This window comes from Dendrobium catenatum, unplaced genomic scaffold (assembly GCF_001605985.2).
Source record: "Dendrobium catenatum unplaced genomic scaffold, ASM160598v2 fragScaff_scaffold_1639, whole genome shotgun sequence".
Taxonomy (NCBI): domain Eukaryota; kingdom Viridiplantae; phylum Streptophyta; class Magnoliopsida; order Asparagales; family Orchidaceae; genus Dendrobium; species Dendrobium catenatum.
Genome location: NW_021320101.1, coordinates 1,289,920 through 1,312,831, shown reverse-complemented (window position 1 = coordinate 1,312,831; position 22,912 = coordinate 1,289,920). Strand labels below are relative to the sequence as shown.

General features: G+C 35.2%; 3 protein-coding genes across 5 annotated transcripts in view; 1 reads left to right on the top strand and 2 right to left on the bottom strand.

Moving 5' to 3' along the window:
- Nucleotides 1–4,525, top strand: part of LOC110110601 (K(+) efflux antiporter 5) — a 42,672-nt gene extending 38,147 nt beyond the window's left edge. For all 3 annotated transcript variants that reach the window (XM_020842169.2, XM_028701129.1, XM_028701130.1), the window contains exons 18-20: nt 290–334; nt 421–508; nt 4,166–4,525. In XM_020842169.2, coding sequence (XP_020697828.1) covers nt 290–334; nt 421–508; nt 4,166–4,185 — 153 coding nt within the window. In that variant the 3' untranslated portion in view covers nt 4,186–4,525. The remainder of the gene's footprint in view (nt 1–289; nt 335–420; nt 509–4,165) is intronic.
- A 3,442-nt stretch (nt 4,526–7,967) lies between these two features.
- On the bottom strand, nt 7,968–11,503 carry LOC110110640 (probable LRR receptor-like serine/threonine-protein kinase At1g12460). Its single transcript, XM_020842220.2, has 2 exons — nt 9,729–11,503; nt 7,968–9,631 (listed from the first exon to the last, which is right to left on the bottom strand). Exons 1-2 carry the CDS (start codon nt 10,883–10,885, stop codon nt 8,164–8,166), a joined length of 2,625 nt encoding a protein of 874 aa, XP_020697879.1. The 5' UTR covers nt 10,886–11,503; the 3' UTR covers nt 7,968–8,163.
- Nucleotides 11,504–13,900: 2,397 nt separating this feature from the next.
- The window catches only part of LOC110110570, a 17,858-nt gene continuing 8,846 nt past the window's right edge, over nt 13,901–22,912 (bottom strand). Inside the window, exon 4 of the mRNA XM_020842100.2 lies at nt 13,901–14,591. Coding sequence (XP_020697759.1) covers nt 14,345–14,591 — 247 coding nt within the window. The 3' untranslated portion in view covers nt 13,901–14,344. The remainder of the gene's footprint in view (nt 14,592–22,912) is intronic.

Sequence of the window (22,912 nt, the reverse complement as noted above, 5' to 3'; positions counted from 1 at the left end):
CTCATATCAAGGGATGCAGATTCATATTCAGCCAACAAATTATTGTGATTTCATTTCATTTTTTTGACTTTCCTTCAATGCAAACAAATGTTTGGTAAAAAGTTCAAAAGTTGATGTAGTTTAGATTCTGATATAATTCTTATTACACACTCCCTCCTACCTCTCGAAAAGAAAATCCTTTGCCCTTGAGATTGCATATGAGAAAAGCTGTCAGTAAGGCATTCTTCTTTTTAGAAACTACAGCCTGTACTTGGTCATGAAATCTCTCTATTCTTTTTTTTGTTTGCAGGGGAAAATGTATCTCTTACTTTTGGGGACAACTGCTTTTAGCTTGGTAAGCCTTCTTTTTTGTCCCATTTAATGTTTAGGAGGAACTAAGCGTATCCACAATTCTCACTGTTGAGTTGGCTATTGGTACAGATAACAACTCCTCTGTTGTTCAAAATCATACCTGCTGTTATTCACCTTGGCAGTCTAATGCGCTGGCTTCCTACAGAAAGTATTCAGAGTGAGTCATGTTCGCTTGCTTTTGTTTGATCTTATTTGATAAGCAAAAATGTATTCACTTGTTTTTGTTTGATCTTGTTTGGTGAAGACAAATCTACTTATTGTCTTTGTTATTTAGTTATTTCATTTACTTGGAGGCTATATTGGATCACTTTTTCATTTTTATTTTATTTTTATTTTTTTGTTTTTATTTTTATTTTTTATAAATACTCCCATTGTTAGGTCCCAAGTTCTGGATGAGAAAAATGGAGGGTTGCGTTAGGTAGTCGACAGCCAGCGTAAAATTTGTCGAATAATCATTACATAAATCCTTTAATACATTGTGTTAATGCTAGGTGTTCCTTGGAAGCGACGCACTGTATGACTTGAATACAATAAGAAGAGTGCAAGGGCCGCTGCATCAGCTCTCGGGTGTAGTGTTAACTAGGCATGGATTCCCACATCATGGACGGATGTGGGCAAATAAGCTCGTCCATGAAAGTAGAATTCTGATTGGTTCTTAGAATGTAGTTTTTTCTTACAGACAAATTAATAGAATTAATTAATATTATGATTCATATGAATATAAGTATCTTATGCATTTAGGAAACTAAATTGGTTGCAAAGAAGGCTAAAGAGATTGATAGTTTAGGATTTAAACTTTGGTATTCTGATAGAAGTCGTACTAGAAATGGTGTAGGTATGTTTATAGATAAGAATTTGAAGGACAATGTTATAAAAATTGATAGAGTTGGAGACATAATTATTGCTTTGAAGATTATTGTTGATGCTAAGATTATTAATATTATAAGTGTTTATGCTCCTCATGTAAGTTTGGATATGTGTTTAAAATTAAAATTTTGGAATGATTTAGAAGAATTAATTTGAAAAATTCCTCTTGAAGAAAGAGTTTTTATTGGAGGAGATTTAAATGGATATTGGTAGAGAGGTAGAGGATTTTAAAAGTATTCATGTTGGCTATGAGTTTGGAATGACTAATGAAGGTGGTAAGATTATATTAGATTTTTTATAGGAAATACTTGAGTTCGCAAGTAACCCTAAGGGAAATACTTGAGTTCGCAAGCAAACATATCATTAATTGGAGAAAAATAGCAAGAATGAAACAAATCTGGGTGAAATCAGCCCCCAACAATTGATTGCAATAAGGGAAACAAATGATCTAGAGCAACAATGGAGAGTATCTAGAGGTCAAGTTTTAGTGGTTGGTGGTGCGTTTTGCCTAGGAGGATGTCATTCATAGTTGATGTGTTCAGTACTTTGAAGTATTAATCGGCAAAGACTCGGACTCAAAGTAGTTTTTTCTAAATTTCAAAATGGCTACCAAACTCATGCAGATTCTTCTCTCTTAAGCTACTTCATTCCTACTATGTTAAAACCATCTATAAGAAGTAGAGGACACGATGGCTGCAAGGTACCTATTAGCTCAGAGTTTAACAAAGGTTCTATTGGTTACAAGCTTGTGGTGGCTGTAAGAGTTGATGAGCTCACTAGTTGAGCTCCTAAGGGCAAGGATCCGTAGCAAGCATCTCCTTCGGTTCTAGAGGAGGTGGTCAACAACGAGTTTGCTATTGAGGCCAATTGGAAGGGCATCAAAAGCTTGGTAGCCAATGATCTTGAACAAAATGGAGAGTATCTAGAGGCCAAGTCCTATTGGTTGGTGTTGCTTGTTGCTAAGGACTAAGGAGGATGTCATTCATAGTTGATGTGATAAGTCCCTTGAAGTATTCAATCGGTGAAGACTAGGGCTCAAAGGAGGATGTCATTCATAGTTGATGTGATCAGTCCCTTGAATTATTCAATCGGTGAAGACTAGGGCTCAACTTGGACACGTAGCTCTTCTATAGTGTAGATTCTCTGTAACACCTTTCTTTAGTAAATCAAGTTTTTGTGATCAATGTGGGACATTTGCTGGTAAAGGTTTCTACTAAAAGGAGTTATCACTATGTTGGTTAGTGCTTGAAAAGGTTCTTGCTTTTGGGATGATGGGCATCGTTATTAAAAATCATTTCCAAAGGGTGTTTCCATCTACATGAATCGTAAAAGAAGTTTCCCCTTTAAATTAGATACTTAAAGAAATATTCTCTCATGGATTATGGGAACAGTTATTGAAAGATTAATGTTTTATTGATTATCACCATTTCCTATTTTCCCCTTAACGAACACTAAAGCTAATATTTCAATGGCTTTTCCTTCTCGATGATGGCCATATTTACCATATTAGTTGAAGGGACTAGTAGTTGCTTCTCCCCTTCAAAAGAATTATGATCTCTTTCTCTTTGATTATGGAAATAATCAGAGGGAATAACACCATTATCTCGACTACCCTCAAATCGAAATAGATATGCTTGTGGGATCCACTTTCTTGATGATAGGTGCAACTAAATACAAATCCCAACTTTTATACCTCACACCCAAAACCTAATTTTTCAATCCAAAAACCCCTTTAAACAGTATAGTAAGAACAAAAGCTCCTACAAAATAATGACTGGTTCGTGCAGCTACCCATTCGGCTTCTGCCTAAAGCTTTTTCGTGGGCATCAAATTCAAAGAATGGCGGAAGCTCAGAAAGACGGTAATGTCATATTGTTTCTTTTACGGTAACTTTCAAAATCTTATACTATTAAGCGACAATTCCTTTTGTGTTAGATGATTAAGCTTAAAACCTGTGATTGAACTGTGATAATAGGTACAGAGGGAAGGGCAAACTGTTTGTGAATCAGAGGTTCGTTTGTCACATTTTGAGCATAAATTCCCCTATCAGCTAAAATTGACCACTTTTGCAAGTTTGTTTATCCCTTATCTATGAATTCCCCTTTGAAGAAAAAACATATGGTTATTAGGATGGATCCTCCAGTTGAGAATCAGATAGCCACCATCCTATAGTTATTTAAGATAAGTTATATAACATTCTGAAAAAAGATTGAATAATAGGATTTTTGTTCGATTTTTCCTCATTTCTCACCGTCTCTTTTGAGCATATGATAGTGATGGTCTAGCCAACAAGCAATATAGAAGGTCGAGCTATATAGAAACCATTACACGTTATTTTTGAGGCTCGTGATCAATCATATTTGAGAATTTTTTTTTTTTTATGAGGGTATTTTTTCCACGGCAGCTTAACCCATGAAAAATTCAAACCAACATCTTAAAGTCCTCGAATGGGGGTGATTTTTTTTTTGGGCAGTTCTTTATGTACTACTTAATTCACCTCCTTAAAATATTCCTTCCTCATTTAGTGACTAGGATAGCTTTTTGTATCAATATGGTTGAAAGCGATATTGATTTTTACATATTTCAAACAAATTGGTTTTTCTTTCTTGTGTGCAATTTCAGTTTTGTTGAAATTTTAATCATTTATGTGGATTTCATGATCCTTAGTAGAGGGCCATAAATGTTTCATTTGAATTGATATTTTTTTTTTCAAATTTCAATAAGTTGATAAATATTTGTTTTTGGATTTGAACCTTGCTTTGAAAATTGCATGCTTATTTGCATCTATATTTATATGGCCTGCTAGATCTATTTTATAAATCCTAAATATAAAGACATATCACTCGGTCTTTTCAGTGCTTGAACACTTAAAAGGTTCAGATTTATCTTTTGTCTTCATTATTACACTGCCTGTGGAAAACTGAATCCAACTTTCGTTGTATATCAGGAGAGAACAATCACGAGTGAAATTTGCATAGCGGCTCTATGGTATTAGCCAGACAAACTGTTCAGCCTTCTTCGCTGGTAAGCTCTCTACAGTTACTCTGCACGAGAAATCAACTCATTCAGTTTTCCTCACTCCCAGGTAAAGATTATAGAACGGCTAATATTTATAGGACGTAGTAGTAGTACTGCTAACATCATATGAAAATAATATATAAATGCAAGTAAAGTTTGCTGCGATATTTTGTAAATAATGGAATCAATCATGAAATCCAACTCTAAACATTCAGCAATTAAAATGTTCAGATTCTTATTTTGAACTCAGGATGAAGAAATGAAAAATGTAAAGATTGGTTCTCACTCATTAACGGGTTATTTCGTTGGGAGTAAAACGGTTGCATTTTATTTAAATTGAATTGAATTGAATTGAATTGAATGTACGATTTGGAGGGATTAGAAACAGTGTTAGGTTTATTTTCAGTAAATTTCAAAATCTGTCAAATCGAGAGGCAAATGTGAACTTTCTGCATTTTCTCGTGACTTCTTTCCTGCCAGTAGAGGCCCCCCGGTCAATCACCCACCTCACTTTTTTATTCTCTCAACGATTGATGCAAGCCATCCACATCACATCTTTATTGGCTTATTGCTGAATGCTGAGGGGGCAAAACAAAAGGATTTACTTAGATATAATGTATATTTTTTGCAAAATAGATTTTAGAGTGCAATTTTTTTAAAAAAAATATACATGATTGTATGAAATTTCATTGAAAGAAATGATTTCATGTGAGAAAGATCCAAACAGCTTTCAATATTTAGTTAAGGGGTTGTTTGGTTGCCTGAAAGTGTAAAAGGAATATTGGAGTTGTTTGGTTGATTGCTAAAAGAATATGAGTTTTTTTTTTTTTTTTTGAAGTAAAATGAATGAAAAGGTAGTGGTCGGTGCTCGACAGTGATGACCGGTGATGGAGGTGGCCAACAGTAATTACAATGAGTTTTTAGTGCATTTGGAACCCTTTCAAATCAGAGAAATTTTAAATAAAACCAAAATTAAACCAGATGTCTTTTAAATGCACCAAAATTAAACTCCAATATTTTCAAAACAATACTTTACTTTACATTACCTTTGCAGCAAACAAACAGCTCCTAAAAGAAAAGTGGTTACAGAAATTAAAACGTTGAGACTTATTTAATTTTTTTATCATTTTTTCTTAAGGATGTGGTAGGTAAAGCTGCATAGCATCACTGGATAGTTCAATATATCCATTCATATGAAAATACAAAAAATCGGTGTGGAGCCGTTCATGAGGAAGAGAGAATTTTAGATAGATATCACACAGACCATTTGATGGGTATTTTCTATTGAAAATACCTGCAAAGTGTTATATGCCCATTTGTTTGGAGAAATTATCGCGTGGAATCCGAATGCTTCGTATGCCACATCACTGGATGCAATCCGGGCCCAGTACATCCAATGATGTGGCGCATGATGATTGGAATTCGAATGCATTCGGATTCCGCACAATAATTTCTCATTTTGAGATCGGGTAAACAAAATATCATTTCTGACGTCATGCCTGTTACTCCATTTGGTGTTGAGAAAAATTTCATGTTTTTTTAAGTGATTAACATTTTATAAAAGATAGGCTCGTTTTATCTCAAATTAATGAGAAATTGAGAATAAAAGTATTAAAGAAAATTTTTTTCTTTTATGTTTTACATTTAACGGGAAAAAATGAAAAGAAATAGAAATTAGAGGGCAATGAGAGTTAACAAAATAGTTAAAAAAATAAGCAGCTAAATTTCATTAGCACAAATGATTTTATCCGGTTAGACTGCCAACCTGGTCAAAATTTTTTTTTTTGGGACATTTAGGCCATTTAAGGCAAACTCACACACACAACGCATACACATAGACTCGAATCCTGAACCTCTTAGTTGGAAGCCTAAGCTCTTAACCAATAGGCCAAGGAGAGTTGTGTCCTGGTCAAAATTTGATAAAAAAATTGAAAATAATTTATTGTGGTCAACACCAAACCCCATAAATGGTGGCCAGCGTCAGCCCTCACATTTAATCCAATTAATTCTCAATCTGTTTTTTCTTATGGTGAACGCATGCACATAAATTTTAGGTATAGAATTATGAGAAAATTATAAAGTAATCTACCGTGCATGACCAATAGGTTGGTGCCACCAATTTAATTTTTTATGTGCTATTACTTTTATTACTTTCATATTAGTATTATCACCTACTCATATGGAAATAAATGGAATGGGCAACGACAATAAAAAAAAAACTAAAGTAAAAATAAGATAGTTGGACGTGGACCAGCAAATAAGGTTCCGATTTTCAAATATTATAAATTATACAATAAGATATTTAATAATTGAATAAATTTGTACCCGGTTAGGTTGACAACTTGACATAAATTTTGTTCACAATTGGATCAAATGTCAGGCCGGTCAACACCCCTTACTAAACGGTCAGCTGGTGCCTAACTCCTAAGGCAAAAAATTCCAGGAACAGACCTCAGATTTTATCCAGAAATAAATTATTTCCTATATTTGCACAGCTGGCTTACTATTTCTTTTCTCTTTTTAAATTTGCAAACTTTTATTTGGTCTCGTGAACGTACGTAGGGCTACGTTCGGCCGGCACTAAGATCGCAGGCACAAAACGAGAAATATTAAGCAAATACCGAGCAATACCAATAATAACGAGAAATATCATTATGTGAAGACAAAATACTGAGTAATACCGAGCAATACCGAATAATACCAAAAACTATCTAGTTTTTTCTAGAAAAACATTGTATTTTTTGGTAATACTCAATATTGCTCGGTATTACTCGGTATTGGTCTTCCCAAAGTGGTATTATTCGTTATTATCAAACAATACCTAGCAATACCGACCAAATACCGAGCAAAAATTAAGTAACAATCCTTTGACCGAATGTAAATCTATGTCCGGTCAGAGTACGTAATAAAAGTTCTTTGCAGGAAAAAAGCAAAAAGTTTTTTTTTTTTAATACATAATTAGGAAGGACAAACTTTACAACTTACTTTTGGAGAAAAACTTGCACTTCAGTGGGCTCGATAGGGCAAATAATTTTTTTTTTTTTTTTGGGAAAATCAAATAAATATCAATAATTGTTCTCTAATGAAATCTGCTGGGAGAAAAAAAGGCTGCAGCATTTATTAGGGTTGATATTTGAGATAAAAAATTTTATTTTTTTTTTGCTAATGAAGATTTTGAATTTATTTTTTGTAAAACTTAATTTTTTTTTTTAATTATGAGAATACTGCTGTTAAATTTATTTTTTAAAAAACTTAATTTATTACTTCTAAGTTTAATCAAAATATTAGTTCAAAATACCATTTTCAAGTCATCTCGCGAGCTCATAAGACGAGCCTCAACAAGCTCGAACTAAACGCACGAGAAGGCATATGAGCTTCTGGTCACTTGAACTGCCCTCTGCAATCTGTCGCGAAAAAAAGGTAGAAATAAAAGGCCCTCAAATGGATCTGCCAATATTCCCAAAAAAAATGGATCTGCCAACTAAAGAAAACATAAATAAAGATCAAAAGTAAAAATCAAATCATCAACTTGCCAGATTTCGCCTCGTGATTTGAATCCAGCTAGGCCAGTCTGAGTTGTAGATTTGACGTATCTGTTCGCCGATTTTTGGTTCTTTATGTAAAGGCTACTGAGGAACTCAATTTTTCTTTTATTTTTTAATTTGCGACTATTTATTATAAGAGCAAATAGAAGCTTGGAACTGATTTTTATGCAACTGGGAAAGAGGGGAAACAACAACGAACCATCTTTTATTACAGCAAAAAATGATTTTTTTTTTATACCTTCACAATACAAATCTCAATAGCAATTTTAAACAAAACAAAGATTTGGCAAAAGAATGCTTTTTTTTAAGTTAAAACAAACTTAAAAATGTCTGCTTTCCAGACTCTAGCCAATTTCAGAGTCTACTAACCTTATTACCCATCTCAGGAGTTAGTGGATCTGATAGACTCCAGAAACTGAACAACCTCCCCCATGCTCGGCCTCTTCGTCGGAGCATCTACAGCGCATATAAGCCCCAGATTAAGAACCTGAATAACTTCCTTCTCTGAAAATCTTCTCAGGCTCCTATCAAAGCAATCTGAAGCAGCACCATCATCCAAAGCTCCCTGTACAAAATCACGGAGCAGCACCACCTCTGTAGCTCCAGGGCTTTCCACAGGTTTTCTTCCGGTCACAATCTCCAGAAGAATTATCCCAAAGCTATAAACATCACATTTCTCACTGTATCTTAAGCTCTGTGAAGCCAACTCCGGCGCCACATAACCAACCGCAGTATGAAACTTGGTCAGTTCACGGCTTCCCAGAATCGGCAACATCTTCATCAAGCCATAGTCGCATAGCTTAGCCTCATAAGCTTCACCTAATAAAATGTTGGTAGATTTGATGTTGAGATGCAAAACCTGGGGCTTGCAGTCATGATGGAGATAGGCAAGAGCCCTTGCAGTTCCAAGAGCTATCTCAAACCTCCTTGCCCAGAAAAGCTGACCTCGGCCACCTCTGCTGCTGCTCGAGAAGTTAGAATCATGGAGATGTTGATAGAGGCTTCCATTGGGGACAAACTCAGATAGAATCAGCTGCATTGAGGAGGACCAATAGTATCCTTGAAAAGCCACCAGGTTTGGATGCCTGATAATTCCAAGCCTGCTCATCTCCTGTTCAAATTCTTCCTGGTTTCTGATCTTTCCCAGGGTCTCCAGCTTCTTCACAGCAATGGTGACCCCACCTTCAAAGCTCGCCTTGTACACTGATCCAATAGAGCCGCCGCCGATTAGACAGTCCTTATCAAGTAATGCCTTTGTACCAGCTTCCCAGTCTTCGTATCTCGACGGCAGGCTCTTGCTGAAGAGAACTAGTTTTCCTATGATGACATTAGAGCTAGTGGAAGCTGGAGCTGTGCTCTCTGAAACAAGTATATCTTCTTCTTCCCAACTCTTCTTCTTGTAAGCCATTCTATTCATGGATGTGATCAAACATACTCCTGCAAGTATCAAGGCAGCTGCAACTATGGCAATTATAACAGTAACACTCAGAACTTTTGCTCTCCTGTGTCTGCCACAGACGACGTTAAGTGGAGAACCGCAGAGTAATGGGTTATTAGAGAATGCGGACGAGCCAAATTGCTGGATGGCTGGTGCAGAAGGAATGGCACCACTGAGATTATTGTAGGAGAGATTGAAATGGGTTAGTAGAGTTAAATTGCCAAGGGAATCAGGGATGGATCCGGTAAGCAAGTTCTCAGAGAGGTCAAGAAACTGAAGCCGGATCAACCGGCCGAGGGTGGATGGAATGCTGCCATTGAGCTCATTATGATGCAGATCAAGGTGTTGCAAGAAGGTCAATTTGTAAAGTGTCTCGGGGATTCCTCCTTGCAGTTTGTTTCTTGAAGCATCCCTGCAAAATGAATTGAAAACACCACGATAAAAACTACAAGTAGGTCAAAGATCGAAGCTTTTATTTCTTTCTATTGGTTTGAGTTTATAACGCTCACAGTTCGAGAAGGAACTGGCATTGGCTCAGGGAAAGTGGGATTTCTCCTGAAAGCTGGAGATTGTGCAGGTCTAGAACTTGGATCATCTCCATTTCTCCAAGTTCCGGTGGAATTGTTCCCGTAATGGCATTGCTTCCAAGCCTAAGAACTGAAAGAAACTTGATCGATCCAATCTCGGGCGGAATGCTACCGGTAAGTCCATTAAAGCCTAAATCCAGTAACCTCAGCCCGGTGCAATTAGCAATGCTCGGATCGATTCCTCCGCTTAGATCGTTCCCGGAGACATCAATGTACTTCAACCGATCACTGCAGGAACCGATCTCCGGGATGATTCCTTGGAAGCGATTGAAGGAAGCATTGAAGTAGCTCAGATTTGTGAGAGAAAGAAGATCAAAGGGTGCTGCTCCTGAGAACGAGTTGCTTCCGAGATCGAGGAACTCCAAGCTCCGGCACGATGAGATCTTATCGGCGACTGTCCCTGACAGAGAATTGCTCCCCAGCGCAATGAATGTGATAGCGGGAGGAACGCAGATCTCCGGCGGAAAACCTCCCGTAAGTTCGTTGAAGGAAAAGTTGAAACCGACAAGATTGAAGCAGTTTGCGATGGAAGTCGGAATAGGACCCGATAGGCGGTTATGTGAGAAGGAAACAAACCTCGTCCTGAAGCAGTTCTTAAACAAAGAGCCCGGAATCACACCAGAAAAGGAATTCCCGCCCAGATCCAGGAGACGGAGGGAGGGCATATCACCGAGAGACGCCGGGACCTCTCCGGAGAGCTCATTCCGACTGAGATTAAGCTTCCTTAGGGTTCCAATCCCCCCATACTCCACCGGCACACCGCCGGAGAAACGGTTCCCGAAAAGCGAGAGAATCTGCAGATCAATTAGTCCAGCAATGGACGAAGACAGCGTACCCTCAATCTCAGCCCCGTGGATAAGAATCTTCACCACGAACCCTTCATCCGAGCAAGTGACTCCGGCGAAATCCCTGCACGGATCCCCGCTAACGACCCACGAGGCGAGCGCCCCGCGAGGATCCGCCGTCACATTCCCCTTAAACTGCAACAAAATCTCCTTCTCTCCAACGACATCCGCCGCCGCTTCCCCTAAAATCCTAAACACCAGAAACAGCAATAGAAGAAACTCGAGAACATTCATGGTAAGCTTCCAAATAAGAGAAAGTACCAACGCAGAGCGGTCTCATCGAATTCCTCCAAGCACTTCTCTCCGGCGAGCAATGTCGATCAGAAGGACTCTCCACCTCCACTTGGAAAAACCAATCTGCGTCTCCGAGTACTATGATTCAGCAATTAATTCGACGCCGACCGTACTCCTCTTCTTAAATGCCTTCATTACTCCTCCTCCGAAGCTTCAACTACCGCCAACTGCAGCATCAAGACAAGATTAGGCTATATTCGGACTCTTGCAGCAGAGGAGAGAACAGAAGAAGAGGGAAAAGAAAGCACACGACGCCATGGCCGATGGCCGTGTGGAACTTAACAGCACGCAGTGACGGAGGGGAGGAGGAGGTTATGCTTAATTCACCGTGCTCACTATTCCGCCGCGTGACACGTGGAGGAAATAAGTATGAATTGACACGTGGCGGAAAATAAAGGAGGTCATGCTGTCTGCGGTCAGCGGAGATTCTTGAGGATGAGTTGTTGGAATACAAAGTGTTGACAAGTTTTTTAATATTAAATAATCTAAAATTGTGGTCCAAAAAATGAAATTATTGCTAAGATTCTAATTAATAAACTCTTAAAGTGATTTTTAGTTATGACCTTACTATAGACTATGATGATTATAAAAGATTTTATGGATTTTATCTTAATGCTGTCCCTTGGAATTTATGGTCCTCTCCTAAGCATTGGCTCTGAGTGCTTCAAAATTCTTAGCAAGAATTTTTTTTTTTTAATGGGTTTTGTGACACCGGACCGTCCTGATGTGAATCAGAGTGCGCCATATCACCTGGTACACATCGGGTACACAACTGCAATATACATCAAAGAGGTGATGTGGCGCACTCTGATTCAACATCGAATGGTAATCGTATCCGCACATAATAATTTCACCCAATGAAGGCTCTTTTGCATTAAAAAAAAAATTATACACAAGCATTACTTGAGTCCATTTCACCCATTCCTTTTGTGAATTTATACTCTATATATAGTATCTCATTTTTCTTTTTCATATGAGGGTTTTTTTATTCAAAGTATTACAAATATAAAATAAAAGAAATGCACAAGCATTGATTTTACTAGTTTTGATTTAGACTTTATTTAATAAATTTAAATTCACTTAAATGTAAATAAAATTCACATCTCGTAGCCTAATCTTCCCGCTACCACCACAATTGGCCACCATCAATTCAATTTAAATAAACATAACAAATATTAAAAAATAATTCAATAGATTACGTCACTCATGTTTCTAATCCATATTTTTAACATAGAGATATATTTTCAAGACATAAACTCAATTTCATAGTGCTAAAAAATTTTATGTGCTTGGGGATCAATGAATCTATAGGTCGTGAGGAATTGCTTGTCGAAGTGCTAGAGCTGGGCAAGCCCGAAACCTGGGTCCATGGGCCTGAAGAATAGCGGCCCGTTACTGCTGGGAGTTCCTCACTGGGCCTTTACTTAAATTAAAAATATGAATATTACTTTAATTCAGTACTTACTATCGTACTGGAATAGTAATAATAATAAACAACTCAATTACAAAACCGGCCCAAATATAATAGAGTGATAGTACTCTTCATGAATAGTAAAGCCGAAAATTAAATAAATAACTTTTTTTGCCTTTATATTTATTTTTAGAAAATATATCAAAAACGAATTTATGAATTATCAAGTTAAGTGAAAGAAGCAATATTAAAAAGAAGCAAAAACATTAAAGGAAAACTCCAATTTAATTAATGTTTTCTTAGAACTCACCAACAAAATACTTTGGTGTATTCTATATTTAACTCATTCATCGTTTAAAAAATGCTAAAAAAGAAGTAAATTTAATTAAATAAGATTTTGATTAAAATTTAGATTAGTTTAATTTTTTTAACTTCAATTATAAATTTAATAATATTTGAATTTTTAAATATATACTTAAAATATATTTTAATATATGTAAAAATAATGCAAATTAAAGTTTTTCATAACTTTAATTAACTTAAATCCTAATCAAAATATAGTTAAGTTTCTTTCTTATTTAAAAATATTTTTTTAATATTTAAGTCATAAATAAGTAAAATATAGAAAACACATAATGATTTGATACATTTTAAATAAACACCATATAACTTGGTAAGTTTGCTCCTTTTAAAATTTTCAATAATCCAACTTCTGCTACAGGGATGGCTACAAAGTTTGTTTATATGGCTTCAGGGATGGCTACAAAATTTATTTATATGGCTTGTGCTGTCTTTCGGTCCTCTTATTTTATTTAATCGATTTGCTCCTTTAATTATTGTCATATTCTTTCATGGTTGTCATGGAAAGTGATATAAAAGGCCAAAAAAACGTCACCAGTCACGTCTGCCACGTGGTTTGATGGGAAGGCTTGTTCCGGCAACAATCAGAATATTTACTCTATGATAACGGTAACCATTACTTGTGTCCTTGTTTTTTTTTTTTTTAATAATTTTATAGTAGTCGATTCAACTATATTATTATTTTGAAGGTAATTGATATTATAGTAATTAAGCTAAAGATGGAGAGATTATTCTGTGCGGATGCCGAACGCAATTCATCGTTCAGATATCAACCAAAATGTGTCACATCAGCAATACCGAATAGGAGGTGACATCGCACATTCTGATTGATCTCGAACGGTGTTCGACGTCCCCATAGAATAATTCACCATCTGGGCTCTGCTACAAAGGATTGATTTAACAAACACCCAAAGCACTATTGTTAGTCAGACGGAATCTAGGCAGGCACGGAGCTTTGATTATTAATAAAAAAAGTCTTAAGTTCAAATCTTAAGTATGTGATAGTGTCTCAATTTATCTTAATTGAGAGGCTGATGGCAGGAAGATTTATTTTTTAAAGAAGGATAGCCGTTGAGATGAGAGCCAGTAAGATATGGAATAAATAGCACAAGAAACTAGAATGTTAAAGCTGTCCTCGCCCACTGCTGTAGCAAGTAGAGTACAACAATAGCAATAACATAAACTTGAAAAATTAAAGAAGGTTGTTATAGCACATGCAAGCAGACGTAAGTAAGATAGATGAAGCCATATTCAAAATAAAAAGTAGATAAACAAATGACTGCAATTTGTCAACTACTTTTGTTTAATTGGTACTTAAATTGGTCCAAATGGAATCATTTCATGTGACTCTGATAGTAACCTCCCTCGCCAGGTAAGAAGCCTACAACTAACTCCAAAAAAAATTAAAAAAAATAATAATAAATTGACTCATATCGAAGGCCTTCTCCGTGTCAAGAAAGTGGTTAATCAACAAGTAGGCCTCTTCCTATTCATTTAAATTCCATGGATTCAAACAAAAAAAACAAATAGATATACTCATGTACCTTTCTGTGTTAAATTGGCAACCAAAATGTTGAGGATTGAAAAGGTAGGAAACTCCATTTTCTATCAATGGCGCCAACTCTCCTTCAACGCGCAGGGTGGACTGAAGTTAATCGAGGTGGTTGCAAAGATAGGTTTTCCAGTTCAGGATGGCAACTTTGATGGATTTTGTCCTCAATCTGGAGAGTCTGGAGGGTCCTTTTCGCATATATAGTGATAGCTACAGTAGCAGCTAAGGCAACAGAGAAGCCAAGCACATCATATATAACCTGCTGCAGTGACAGGAAACCGCCACGGTCAGCTGCATCTGCAAGATTCCTCAGCAGCCTCCCACTGTAGTAAAAAGCCATTACAAACAATATATAACATGGGAGGTTAGTTCATCATCACAATCTGTGTATTTCAGGTAAAGATAATTGGTAATAATAATTGATTAATCTGGGTATACAGGAGTTTGTGCAGGAGAAAGACGAAATGATCCATAATGTCGTATTAGTGGTTTCTACGAAGAATCAGATTCCCTCAAAAATCACATACAAAATTAAAATAGAAGAATTAGAAGAAAAAAAAGTTGGTGGATCAGTTATTCTATGAAAACATATTCAGAGTGCATTTAAAGAAGCGCATAAATGTTGAAACAAATAAAGAAAAATGAAGCACATATATGTATTAGAACTTCCCAATTATTTCTTAAAAGGTGGGACAAGAAACAGAGTCCTGCTTATTATTGTCTTCAAATACAACTTCATGTTCTTCAAGAATAATAAATATTAAGAAACGTATTTCATTTTATACTATACCACCAGAAGCCTCCATCCAAATCAAATACTGCCCGAACCAGACCATATCAAGAGACATTTTGTAAGCAGAGCAAGCTTGTATTAAGTGCTACTAAACAGAAGGGTATGTATGATACACAATAAAGGAGAATGGACAGACAATCATAACAGAAAATTGGAGTGAAGCATGGCTGAAGAAGATAAAAACAATTAGAATGAAGGATTTATTAATACCTCAATAAATGAGTTTGCTTTCACTAATGATCCTCTCATAGATCTCACACAGTAAATGAATAATAACTGGCATGATAACCATCCTATAATGTCTTCAAGTGTTGAAGAGGTGGGGTATGCATAAATGAAAACTTAAAACTGTGGAATATGATTTTGTTGCGATTGGAATTCTAGTTCAGCGTCAAAATAGGGTGCCTCAAGTACAAAATTTTGAGGTTCTCTTGAAAAAGGCTATGCTGACCAGTTTAAAACTGAAGATCCACAAGATAACAAGTTAAAGAAAAATGTCTGCCGCCTAAAAACGCTATAAAAACCAATTTAAATGCTTTACATCAATTAGTGCAGTTACCAGATTGATCTAGGAAGCCTTCACTTGCAAAACAAACCAACAATCCCTTAGTAGTTGTCATTCATAACAATTTAAAGAGCTTCCACGGAATAAATTTTACGTTGAAACTAAACATTTCAAACTAGACGTAAATGAGCCAGCATCAAATGTTATATACAATTCATTCTTTGCAATAATCCTCGGTGTAACGGTTCTCACTGCTGTCCAACTAAGCTGCCAGTTTTAGCAAGTTTCAGACTAAATGAATAGAATTCGAAGATGTTGAAGCCTTTCGAACAAATAATTCATCTGAACCAACTTTTGATGAACAAGCCCGATTGCCCATATTTAGAAACTTGAGATTGAGCAAAACCTACACATGGTTAGGACGCTGGTTTTCCAAGTCTACTATATCACAAAGAAAATCAAATCATCCTATGTATTTTTTATTTTACTTCCTCGTTTAAGTGACCACAGAAGAACTTAAACTAGTCCAGACAGATTATGTTTTAACACAATGGCTACCAAGATGTATACAGAGCAACCTAAAAGTAATTAGAAAAGACGAATGGGAAAATGAAAACAAAAACAAAAAGCTAAAGAAAAGTAACAATTTAAGCACGCTCACACTAAAACAAGAAGATTAATACTCCCAAAACGGTTTAAAATCTCACGTCTGATCAAGGATCAAAATACCAAAATAGATAGCAAAGAAGAGAATTCATATCAACAATAAGAATTTTATTCATGTTATAAGATGTCTTACATACTTCCAAATATAAACTTTAAAACATGCAAAACGAATGACAAACTGTTAAAATTTATGAATTTATTAATAGATTACTAACAAGCTACTAGAAAACTAACAAACAAATGGCGTAGACTAAAAATATCTCAAATAAAATAATGACATTAACATTAGATCTAAAAGATATAAAATGTTACTGAGAAAGATTTGAATCCATCGTACAGAAGAAAATAGAAGCCTCAGATTTATCATTTTTCTTTCCTTTAAAAATAAAGGACTCAGTTATTACCTATGATGCACCGACATAGTTGGTACACGTGTCAGACACATCATATTCGTGTTGGATTAAAAATATTTAAATTAAATCGGACACGTGTATCCTAGTATTTAATGATTAAATATTTTTAAATTACAAAATTTTAACATTTCAAATTCCCCTAATCAAATAAAATGCTTGTCATATATCCCATGACCTGTATTCACTCACGTATGGTCTAGGGTTTTTATCCTTGTCTTCTCTGTGTACGCGACCACCCGTCTCCCTTGTCTTCTTCATTTACGCGACCAGGCAAGGCTCTCGTCTCCTTCGTTTATGCGACCATGCAAGCCATTCGAGCGAATAGAGTGACATTCGAGCCATTCGAGAGAAGAGAGTGAAGCCCTGTAAAATACATTTCTTCGACTGTCTTTTTGTACAAGAAGGCGAGTCCAAACAAGCAGTCGAATGCTCGATTTGAAGCCCGATACGTCTGCCTTCTGCTCTCTCGTCATTATCTTCATTTCCGTGCAAGCATTTAATTTTTTTCTTCTTCGCCATTTTTGCAATTACCAAAGGCATCAAACTTCAACGGGTTCCAACTCTTGTGGGAGATAAGGGCTAACATCACATTAGTCATCAGCGGCTTGTGGACAATGGACTTAATCCTTCCCATCTTGGCATTTGGCTGGTTAGCCCTTCTACCACGAATTCCCTCAATAATTTTTTTTTTCATTGATTAACTTTGGAATATGTAATTCCCTGTATCCCTCCATATTTGCAAAATTTTTGCAGTCAATTAAACAAAATCAGATATATAATTAACCTCCATTTTTTCTCCAATTTAACCTATTATAAAATTTTTGCAGTCAATTAGACTATACTATATATTTGAAAAAAAAAATTAATGAATTATTCACACAAAATCAAATATTGCGTGACGAAAAGGATTTTTTTTTAGAAAAAAAGGATGCATGTTGTTGTTATTCACTGAATTGTAATGGAATAAAAACAATTCATAATAAGAAATAGGAATTCATGATATTTTAAGGGGTATTTACATGAAACCTATAATTCATGCAAGATAAAGAAGTTGGAATAGGTTAGATTAGGTATTGAGTTTTAGTTCGTGCAAAAGTGTATTTTTTGCATATGGTTGGATAATGCTAAGACTTTTTTCCTTCCAGTCCATCAGTTTTTTTAAAAGCAAATTAAGCTCTAGCGATGGTGGGATTGTAAGTGGCGAAGGTTCAACAGAACCTTCTGTAGAAAAGCCAATAAGCCCTTATGGAATAATGTTACAAAGTTAAGAAAAATTTTTGAAGGTGGAGAAAATGTGTCATTCAAATGAAATTACTGTGGCGTCACCTACAAAGGATCATTAGAGGATTTTTGTGATAAAGAATCTTTGGTTGATAGATGGAGGATGAATCCAAAGATGTGATAATTGATTCATGGAGTTTCAGCACCGCAACTTCAAATAATAACAAATTAGCAATAAACTTCTTGATCAAGTTTCATCCTCCACTTGTTGTGAGAGAAATTGAAGCACGTATTCATTCATTCAATTGATGAAGAGGAACAAAAATACTCCACAACGGGTTAAAGATTTAGTTTATATGCATACAAATATTTGTCTTCTATCAAAAAAGACCCTACTTTATATGACAAGTGATAACAATATATGGGATTTTGCTGGAGATAGGTTTGATTACCTTGATGATATGGGAATATTAGATATTGCAAATATTTCTCTTGATGAACCTGAGTTGGAAGCAATGATATTCAATGGTGATGATATTGAAGGCCAAAGACAAACCTCTGAAGCTAATCCTAATATTCCCTTTACTGAGTAGTTGAAGCTTGATGTTATACTAAAAATTTTTTTGCTTATATTTTTTGTGGTTGTACTAAACATTTCATACTAAACATTTTTATTTATAAGCTAGACAAGTTATCAAGACATTGATTTATTATTTTTTGTCATTTCTAATATGATGTTACATTAATGTCTATACACTATATAAAAAAATTGCAATGTAAGGTCTGCGCCATACCCATGTCCTATATTTGCAAAAAAAAAAAAGTTGTCCCCCATTTCTGCGTCATGTCATGTCACCGTGTCTGTGTTCGTGCATAATAGGTTATTACTTGGGATGAAAAAAATGCATAAGGAACTGAAGGTAAAAAAAAAGAAGAAAAATTTAATCTTCACGAAACAATGATTTATTTTTACATAGAACAATATTTTTTATTATTTAAGCAACTGTCAATATTATAAAAAGCATGATTTGACGCACTTTTGAAGTGCGGCAATATCAGTGTTTTGCCTATGACGCGCAAGGATATGTAAAGCATGACAACAAGCACACATTTCACAATACTATGAGCGCTAAAGGATAAAAATTTTATCATGCAAAGCGCATTTCATATATTTGGTTGTTTATTGTGGTTGACTCAATAAAACAAACGGTTTGAAGTTTTTAAGAACCTAATGAATTATTTAGTAAAGTTAGAAACATTAATAATAACATTAACAATTAACTAAAGTTTTTATAAATTATTGAATATTTAGTCATGGTCAGCAAGATCAAAAATTAATTTAGAGTAGGCATATTGCTTGAAGAAAATGAATAATCAGTTAATTTAAATAATATAATTTTGAAAGGGCAAATTTAGTGGTTGGGAAGATTCACAAAAGTTGATTTTCAATTTTGATGAAAAAAGTATTCAAATCATTATAAGTAATACTTCATATGTCTGTATTTATATAATCATAGTTCTTCCAATAATTTATATTAAAAATACACGAAAGTCCTGCGACGGGTAGAAGTTCAGCGACGGGAGGAAGCTAAGTGTCGGGTTGAATTCCGATAAAAATCATGTGGGGCAGAAGTTCATTGATCGGAGGAAGTTTGGCATCGGGTAGAAGCCCAATTAAAGTCCAACGACAGGTAGAAGTCCGGCGTCGAGAAAAAAATTCAACTTTATTGAGAAGCCCAATGAAAGTTTGGCGTAGGTTAATAGAATCTGTCAAAGATATATGACCAATCTAGGTTAATCCATCAATGATGTAACACCTATCCGAGGTTGTATGTCAGGGCATTTGCTCGATGACGTTAACCTGCATGGAAGAGATCGAAATAATCCACCAAGGATGTAAGATCGATCCGAGGTTGTATGTCAGGGCCTTTGCTCGATGACGTTAACCTGGATGGAAGAGGTCGAGAGAATCCACCAAGCATGTAAGACCTATTTATATTCAAGTCGATTGGTTTGGCAACACTAACTAAATAACAAATCAATATAAAGCCAACTAAGCGAGTGACATAGTTAAGAGTTGCTAAGAGGGCGAGCAACCAAGGACACACAAGAGCATAATGACGCATAAACTAATCAAAAGGAGCACGACGAGCATGGGTGGTCAAGCATAAGCAAGACAACATGCAAAGCCACGCGCAATTGCTAGAAGGGCGTAGCTTGATGTTGATTTATGAAGAATGAAAACTTTTTTGCCCTTCTCTTCATCTTCCTTTTCTTTTTCCTACTTCATATGAATAATGTAAATCCTAACATAGTTTTATTCTTCCTTTTACTTTAATTAAATTAGTTGGAAATCCTGGAACTATTTCCTATTATGCAAGAATACAACAACAACAACAAAAACATCAAACCTTTATCCCACTATGTGGGTAGACTACATGAATCCTTTTTTTTCTCCCTTGTGTCCTATTAAGAGTCAAATCCTCATTTAAATCTAATAAAGAAATATCATTTCTAATATTTTCTAATCAAGACTTTTTAGGTCTACTAATAGGCCGGCCCAAGGGGGGCCGGCTGAACCGGTCCAACCTGGACCAGTTTTGTACTACAGGAGGCGGGCCCATGGGGGGGCAGAACCAATGAAGAGAGAGAGAAAAGGCGGCTAGAGAGATGGGGCCCACATCTCAATTAAACATGTCTTTGGGAGGAAATTTTTGAATTAAGGGTTGTTTTGGGATTTTGCTTTAGTCCTCTTTGTTTTAATTAGTTCCTTTGGGAGGATTAGGTTTTTATCTTGAATTTTGAATCTGAATTTGGGATCTCGTTGGGGTGCTTGGGCTCTAGTAATTTGGCTAGAGATTTGGAGAGTTGTTTATTCCTCTCGAATTGAAGAAACTTGCATCGTGTGCTGATTTTTTCTTGTTTGTTAGTAAAATCCACTATTTTCTCTAAATTTCTCTACAATTTTATCAAATTTTCTGCATTAGTATTGTTGTTTTGCTTCTAAAAAACAATAGTTTACTGCTTGAGGGCAATTGTGTCCTATCATCTACCTCTACCTTTCTTAACATAGGCCAAATCTAATAAATCTGCTCTCCTAACAGGGTTGTCGGAAGACCAACATTTTACATGATCAAACCATCTAAGGCGACTCTCTCTAATCTTATCTATCACTGGAAGTTTGGAACTACTCCAACCTTTTCCCGTATATGCTCGCTTTGTATCCTATCTCTAAGAGTAAGTCTACTCATCCACCTGAGCATCCTCATCTCAGCACACTTAACTTAATATTATGCTTCTCTTTTAATGGCCAACATTCTGCGCATAAAGCATTGCAGGTCTCACCACCATCTTATAAAATTTTCCCTTAAGATTGAGTGGTACTTTTCTATCGCACAACAAACCCGAAGCATTCCTCCACTTCAACCATCCAACTTGAATTCTACTAATAATATCCCTATCTATTTCACCATCACTCTGAACAATAGACCCAAGATAACTAAAACGAGTACACTTATTAATGACTTGATCGCTCAAAGTCATAAACCCCCACTATATCTATTACTACTAAAATTACACTCCATGTATTCGGTTTTAGATTTACTCAAATGAAAACCATTATACTCTAAGGTTGACCTCCATAATTCAAGTATACCTTCAACTTCCTCTCTAGTCTTATAAACAAGAAGAAAAATCATTAGCAAAAAGCATACACAAAGGTAAATCCTCTTACAAATGTCTACTGAGAACATACATGACTAAAGCAAAAAATTAATTAAGGAATTTCTAGAGTTGTATGTTTGAATTATATAAAAGAGGATATCTTAAATGTAATTTGGAAGTTTAGGATGTTAAAGCAAGAAATAGTGAGCCTAAATGTGGATTGCTTGTACATTATAATAAAGAAATAAATTGTTAAGGAAGAGGAAATTAAGGAACTTTAGGATTAATAAAGAAATCCAAGTGAATTGGCAGATATAAATATCTTTTATGTAAGTGTATACATGATCATAAGTGTTATGCTATTGAGATAATATTTATGGATTGATTGTTAAATTAAATATTTTAAAACTAAAGTAGGTAATCTCATTTCAGAATTGGAGTAATGCTTCTTTGTATGAATAAAAATGAAATGATGCTATCTCTATTAATGTGCTATTGTAATGGCTTTGATATGGTTTATCATTCTCTTCTCAATGCAACGAGTTCCCTCATATTGCAATGAATTGCATGTGTATGTTTCTATTGTTTATACTCTAGTTGCGTATCTAAATAGCTTTACACTCTACATTGCATCATGCAAGTTGTCTTATAAATAGAGGCTTAATGTGTATTGAGATTAATACAAAAGAAATAATGCATAGGAATACTTGCATATAAATACTGAAAAATAGTGTCACCCTCTTATATACTAACCGGGGATATTGATGCTGATGCGTCACTTTGGTGATGTAATAAGTTAGAAAAAGTTATTGATACTAAATTATCATGCTAATACAAGAGGTTTAGGTAATAATCCGGTAATAGATGTATTAAATATTTACCCTAAATTATATGATAAAATACAATATGCTTCAGCTCATCGTTATTATTTTGAGGTTAAGTTAAAAATTATATTCAATTCATGTTCATAACTATGATTACAATCTAATGTTTCTGATCATAATTATTATTGAAATGCACAATCATATTATGTTATTTTTTTACAATTCAAACATAATGTGTGGCATGAATTTCTTTTCTTTTCCTTTGAATTACTATAGTTTAGAATAGTTGATGGCCACTAAGTTATAATTATGTTATACATTATATATATATATATATATATATATATATATATTAATATTAGTTCAAAAATATTTTCGAGACAGTCCCATATGGAGTGCATGGTTGATAGAGGTGATTTGCGTATAACAAATATGGGACTTCTTTTGTTAGGTTAACGTATAATTGTAATTTAAGTATGTACATGTACTGTTTGGATTTTGTAGTGCAGTTGAAATGAAAGATTGTGATTTGATGGCTTTTTCATATATAAGATGATGC